The 7,395-nt window shown below is 34.2% G+C and overlaps 1 protein-coding gene across 1 annotated transcript; it reads right to left on the bottom strand.

Moving 5' to 3' along the window:
• Window positions 1-4,494: 4,494 nt before the first annotated feature.
• Window positions 4,495-5,943, bottom strand: LOC143618059 (arogenate dehydratase 1-like). Its single transcript, XM_077090397.1, has one exon. The coding sequence runs from the start codon at window positions 5,871-5,873 to the stop codon at window positions 4,575-4,577; it is 1,299 nt and encodes a 432-aa protein (XP_076946512.1). The 5' UTR covers window positions 5,874-5,943; the 3' UTR covers window positions 4,495-4,574.
• Window positions 5,944-7,395: the final 1,452 nt, after the last annotated feature.

The following is a 7,395-nucleotide window of genomic DNA, read 5'->3' as shown; positions in this document are numbered from 1 at the left end:
ATCTATAGGAAAAAAACACGAATTAAAAAAAAAATAAACTGTTGGCAGCCGACATCTCTAACCTTTAGTTTGGGACTTTGAGGAAAACAATTTTCTGAGCGTTTGACGATATTCGAAGTTCTATAATGAGGTATAATGAACCCTTATATTATCCACTCTATTAGTCTAGTTGTTCTTTAGTTGCATTACTTGTAATGTCTTAGAACTCTTTATCATACCATAGTTAGGAGTTGTAACCACTATATCAATTTGAGATAATGAGAATACAAAATACATACCTACATTTTTAGATCTTTCATGACATTAGTATTTGCATGATTTACAACACATTGTTGCTGGCTATCGACGTACCTTTATATACTATTATATTATCTGGATACCACTTTTCTATTTTTACGCGGCTTCCTCTAGATGGCCTCTTTTATATCAGAGCACTATGGGTGCTTTACAATTTCTTTTCATGACACGACCTTAGATTGCTTAAGCAATCAACAAGGTGTCTCAGTATCAACATAAACCTACAAATAGTTTCCGGCTTATTTTGTGTTGTCTTAATTAAGAGTGGCGTCTCTCATGGATGACTATTTGGAGATCGACTACCCTTGCCATGCATGCTTATTATGATGTTGATTGGACTGGATGCCCCAATGATTGTCGATTACTACAAGTTATTGTGTAATTCTTGGACCAAACCTCATAAGTTGGAGTTTCAAGAAACAACATAATGTTGATCAATCATTCAATCTAGTATAGAAGCTTAGTATCGTGCTTTTGCTCACACCGTTTTGAGCTTCGTTAGATTACATTCGTTTAGACGACCTACATACTATGTTGTGACAATATTGACACCACATATTTAAAAGACAACATGTGTTTCATTAGTGTACTTTGATTTGCATTTCATTTGATATACGGTTCTAGCTAAGTCTCTAATCTCTTATTGTTCGTTATGTGCTTCCTGTTTCTTAGATTGATGATATTTTGATCCAAGGGTTGTCATCTACTTGTATTGAACTTTTAGGTCCAAGCTTCACATTGTTCTGTTCGTTTAGCTTGAGCGGGTCATTTAGTGTAAGTATATTGTATTGCACTGGCTATGTAGTTTGTCATAGTCTCTTAGAACTCCTATCATATTATTTTTTTAACAACAAATATTACACCATTTTATCTCTATGAGACTCAACTCTCAACATTTTGCGGTCTCTATCTTACCAAACTCCTATCATACTATAATAAGAGATTTCACAATTAATTGTATTCAATTGACATAATGAAAAATGAAAATCCATACTATATAATAAATAAAAGTTTTTCATACCACATGTCATTCTCTTATGTATTGTTATTTTTTCTTCCCGTCTCTCTCTCCTATTAAATGTACATTAATTATAATACTTTTAAAGTTCTTTTTATATATATTTTGTTGAATGATTTCTATAATTCCTTTTACAAAATGTATTTTATATTTTCAAAAAACGTTAGATTTATTTATAAAACTGAACATTTTCATTAATCAACGGCTTCATTGTTAAAACAAGTGGATCTTTAATTGAACTCGACCCGCCTTCTTTTCATCTATAACCGTAATATCTTTCTTTATATCCATATTTTGTCGACCAAAACATTATCGATTCTCCTTTAATGTACATTCTTCAACTAATCGAACGTTTTCTTCTGTTGATGGTTGGTTCGTATTGTTTCGATTGTACCGTTTATGTTCTCATAATACTATTTTACTTTAGTTGCTACTGTATTTTTAGTGCATTATCTAATGTTGTATCAAAAGAAGTATTTAGAAATTTATGTTTTATTTTTAAGTTTGTGAATATTAGTTATAGTTTAACTTCGTACTTAATGTATTACTCAACTTTATTTATTAAAAGTTATCACTTACAAAATTTAAGTTGTTTAAACCGTGTAACACACGGGTACATAACCTAGTATAAAATATACATACCTTTTCCTTGGTCATGCTTCTCTTCTCTTTGTTTTTTAGTTCAATGAAAAACAAATCTCTCTCTCTCTCTTCTAATGTAAGGTAGTCATGTTTTAAATTTTTTTTGATAACAGTTAATGAAAGAACTAAAAATGTTATAAAAAGTGATTTTTGCGACCCTTAAATATAACTTTGTAAACTTAAAATTAAACTCTTAAAAAACGCCTTACCACATAGTCCAAGTAATGAATACTTCTTCAAATTATTGAATTTTTAATTATGAGTTGTAAGAACTATGAAATAACATGAACGGTCAAAACATGATCATAACACAACAATTGTGCTCCTTAATTTCATTCGGTGATTGAACCAGAACTTTTTAATCAAAGAGTCATTACAAATTTATAATTTTAAGTTTTAGCTGAGTTCAATGAATAAGTCCAACTAATATCTATATTGAAAAAACTCAAATGCGATTGATTCCATCTATGTAAGGCGGCCTCCCTGGTTTCACCCACTTTCATCTTTGCATTATGCATGGTGGTTAAAAAGCGTTTTCTTATAAATGTACTTTATTATTTATGGTTTTACTGTTTTAGGTTACAAAATTGCATATGTCACTCACCTCTATTTTTACCAATTGTATGACGTGTGTTTCTAGATGTATGAGAAGAGATAAAAGTTTAGCCCCAATAAAGAAAGAATATAAATGGTGGCATTTGATTTGGATATTCATAATTATAGCCGAAGTGCCGCTTTTGAATAATATGTTACCGTGTAACTTAGTTAACCCTCTTTTGTAGAAAAAAACAATATTAAACTCATTTGATAATGATTTTATGAATTAATAACCTTTTGAAAATCACATTATCTTTCAATTGATATGATATATATACAAATTAGCAACCTAAAACATGGACTGAAAGTAATTTTTCCCTGACAAAACAAAAATGTATTTTTAGATCGACTGCTTTTAAGGAAAAGAAGAGCTTTTGACTATAAATATCATGTCCACTTAGAACAACAAATTTATCCCACCAATGTTCTCATGGAATGATAAGCTATCTCCACTTAGAGCAACTAATATATATCCAACCAAATGACCAATGTTGTTGTGAAATGATCGGTTATCGAATCAGTCGTCTTGTTACTTTATTCATAAGTCAAAAAATAATTTAAAAATCAGACGACGTCATAGATTTAAAATTTAAATATGGAAAGAATTAAAAATAAAACACGAATTTTTTTTTTTTTTTTGGTGTGAAGTTACAATATTAGTAATGTTATAGCATTCCTAGCCCGTCCATCATCGTATCTTTATAATTACATTAAAAAACACTACATTTATCTCTACTATTCAATTAAATAATATTTTTTACACATTTATCATTTAATTTTACTCTCTGCTCTACTCACAATTAATTCAACAAATATTAAAAAAATAGACAAAATGGCAAAACCGATCCCTTATGTTTGCACGTTTTTAAATGATTGTCTTTTAGCAAACTTAATAACAAAAACATCCTTTATGCTTTAAAAAAGGAAAATCGGATTTTAATAATCCCAACTTAATGCAGTTGGCCAATAATAATCTCAACTTTGAAAATAGCTGTCACTGGTCCCAACTTTCACACTATTTGTTTTCATTGAACCTTTGTTAAAAAAAACTTAACGGCGTTAAGTTTTTTCAAATTTCAAACTGATATTTTAGGGCTTTTGATCGGAATGAGGATACGAGTCGATTGATGTAAAACTTAACTTGAAACGGCGCTTCAAACAGCTTGATTTTTGTTAATTAATAGTTTAAACACTAGAATTGAAGCATCATTTAGTTGTTTGGACCACTGTTTGGAGGTAAGTTTTACATCAATCGACTCGTATCCTCATTCCGATCAAAAGCCTTAAAATATCAGTTTGAAATTTGAAAAAAACTTAACGACGTTAAGTTTTTTTTAACGAAGGTTCAATGAAAACAAATAGTGTGAAAGTTGGGACCAGTGACAGCTATTTTCAAAGTTGGGATTATTATTGGCCAACTGCATTAAGTTGGGATTATTAAAATCCAATTTTCCTTTAAAAAATCTATCACATTGTGTCTTTTGATTTTAACCCCGTTAAATTTTCTCTTTAAATTTAGTCATATGCAAGGCTCATGAGGGTAGCTTAGTCATTTTACTTATACTAAAAAAACTAAATGATATTAAAAGTGCAGTTTCTCTTTATTCCATCAATATTTCTTTATCTCTTTGTCTACTCTTTCTCTTGATTCTCTCTCTACTACATATTTCATGTGCAACACCATCATCATCTCGTCTAGTTCAAGGTCACCACCACCGCTACCACCATCATTCAAATCCACCACCACAGGCCATTGTCGTCGAAAAAACCTCACCCCAAACCTCCCTCACTCGGCACACTCTTTTTCTTCAACAAACACCCACCACAACACAATCGCAATCACCTCGATTTTAGTTGGACTCAATGCCAACCCGTTAGGCTGTTTGGTAGGTAACTTTGTATTCACAAGTAAATAATAAACAACAAATCACGTATTATAAAGTTGGGTGTAAACTTTAGAAACATATAAATATACATAAATGTAATGACGTCATAATTAACAACACCATTAATCAATCAATCAGTCTTCTTCTCTTGAAGGTGACCACGGGGTCATGTCCATAGGGTAACTACCTAACACCCTCAAGAAAGACGTGAACTCCTGAACCTCCGCCAAAGCATTCTGAGCCCTAACGTCCGCCATCGAAGCTTCAAAATCCACATAAAACATGTACTCAAAATGCTTAGCCGTTCCAACATTCGCATCATCCACAAGCCTAATCGGACGGTTCCGGTGGGGCCTACTCTCAATCTTCGTCAAACTAATATTCCTAAACGCAAAAGCGGACAACACTTTAAACAGTACAGACGTCCCTTTATCATGAGCAAACACAATACTCGTCTTAAACGGACGGTCCGTCCGCGGTATAATCGGTTCACGTGCCAGCATCACAAACCGTGTAATATTACTCGAATCATCCTGGATACCGTCTGCCAGGATATTGAGGTTATAAAGCTCCGCGGCGCGTGCAGATGCAATCGCCGCCGTGTCACGGAGGTTATTCGCGGCTACGAATTCCGCCGCTCCGGCGGTATCGTCAACGGCTTCGCGAGTCACGTTTAATCCGAGTTTCGTTAACGTTAACTCGCACTGAGATAGTGCTTGTGGATGACTAATCACACGGTTGAGATACTCTTTCCGTACGCCTGGTAAGGCTAACAGGCAGTGGTGCACCGGAAGCTGAACTTCTCCGACGATGTGAAGTCGGTGCCGGAGAAGTAAGTCGTAATTCCGGTGAATACTTCCACCTAACGAGTTTTCAACAGGTAAAACCGCACGATCTGCAATCCAAAGCTCAACTGCTTGAAATGCGACTTCGAACTGGTCACACGGAATGGCTTCACACTCCGGATAAGCTTTACCGGCGGCGGCTTCGCTGTACGCGCCGGGAACGCCTTGGTAGGCCACGCGCAGCGTGGAGCCGTGCATCGGTGCTGGTGAAAGGTCGGTTATCGTTAACGGTTTTGGTATTTTGTCAACCGGTACCAGATCTAGTGTTTTGTGGCCGTTAACGACGGTTATGTTATCCGCACCGCCGGTTTTCTCGGTGTTCTGTTGCTGTGAAACGACTTTACTTGCGAGTATTGCACATGAGCTTTGCCAATCGGTGCGGTTATTAATATTAATATTATTATTATTATTATTAATATTAATTGTTGGTGGTGATACGGCTGGATTGGTTTTAGCCGAGTCGAAACGGCTGGCGGCTGAAGTAACGGTGAAGGTGAGTTGGTGACGGGGGTTAGGTAACGGTAACGGTGACGGCGTTCGCATTATTGACTTGAGATTAATTGTTGAAGATGGAGCTAACGACTGCATCTTTTGAGGTGGTTTGTTTTTTTAAAGCTTGGTGAAATTTAGGGCCAAGCTGAGAAATGGAAATGAGAGGGTGGGGTTTATATATTGGGAAAAAGAAACCGAGTTGCAGACTTGAAAGGGTCAATATCATACCTACCACTCTCAATTATACGTCACCAATAATTTGTTTATAAGAGTATTATTATTTTTGTTACCAATACAAGGTGACTTAACGTCAAAAGTGCACCGTACCATCAGCTGGCCTAACCTATTTTTATAAAAAGTTAAATGTGTGAATACCTATTGATGGTAAAACTTAGATATTGTTTACATCGAACTACAGATTACAAAGATCTCAGTTTTTTTTCGTTAAGCCTCTCATGTCTCTTAAAATTTTGTCTGTGAAAATTGAACTTTAGTCTTTATTAAAAAACTGACATTGGAAATGACGTATTTTTAAATTATTAAATAATTTTTGTTGGAATATAAAATTTAAATTTATACGAAGGGGTCTGGATTTTGAAAGCGTGTTTAACAATTATTCCTTTGAAAGGTTATTGCATTTTTTAACGTATTTTTAATAATTAATTAAAAGGTATGGTTAAAAGACATGTTTTCTTGAATTTGTTAATTAAGTCGTAGACAAGACTATTAATTACTTCAGAATTTGTCTTAACTAAATAAAATAAGTAACTTATTTTTTTTATCATGAAATTATTTTGGAAAATATTTAGTAATGGTTTGGTTGGTGTAACATTTATTTCATTCACATACAAATAGTTTTCACTCGTGACCTCTTTGATCTATTGGTTGGTAGGGATATTTTTATATTTTATGATAAATGTTACTTAGTAAAAAATTTAAAACTAAATAATTAATAATGACAAGATATGATATTAGTCTTAACATCACCACGAAGGTCAACAAGGATTAGAAAACCTAATCCTAGATATGACTATGTTGCAACTGTGGTTGAAGAAATTAAAGAACCAGAATCGTTTGGTGAGGCGGTATCAAAAGAGGTATGGAAAACAGCCATGAAAGAAGAAATTGAGGCCTTGGTTAGAAACGAGACCTGGGAATTGGTGCCTAAACCAACTGAAGCCAGATCAATTACATGCAAGTGGGTGTACAAGCTAAAGCACAAAACTGATGGATCGGTGGAAAGATGTAAAGCCCGGCTCGTTGCTCGTGGTTTCACTCAACAACATGGTTTTGATTATGAAGAGACCTTTAGTCCTGTGGCTAAGCTCACTACAGTACGTGTTCTTCTGTCAATAGCAGTCCATAATGGTTGGTTATTATACCAAATGGACGTGAATAATGCATTTTTATATGGTACTTTAGATCATGTCATTTATATGGTGCAACAGATGGGTTTTGAAAGTCAAAAGCATCCTGAGTTTGTGTGCAAACTCAAGAAAGCCATATACGGTCTAAAACAATCACCTAGATCATGGTTCGGAAAGATGGCTGAATTTTTAATGCATAGTGGTTATGTGAGTACTAACTCCGATGCTAGCTTGTTTGTTAAGAGTTGTGG

Source organism: Bidens hawaiensis, unplaced genomic scaffold, assembly GCF_021521415.1.
Source record: "Bidens hawaiensis isolate Kalapana, Puna unplaced genomic scaffold, B.hawaiensis_p1.1 tig00062585_1, whole genome shotgun sequence".
Classification (NCBI taxonomy): Eukaryota; Viridiplantae; Streptophyta; class Magnoliopsida; order Asterales; family Asteraceae; genus Bidens; species Bidens hawaiensis.
This window is presented reverse-complemented; position numbering and strand designations above follow the sequence as displayed.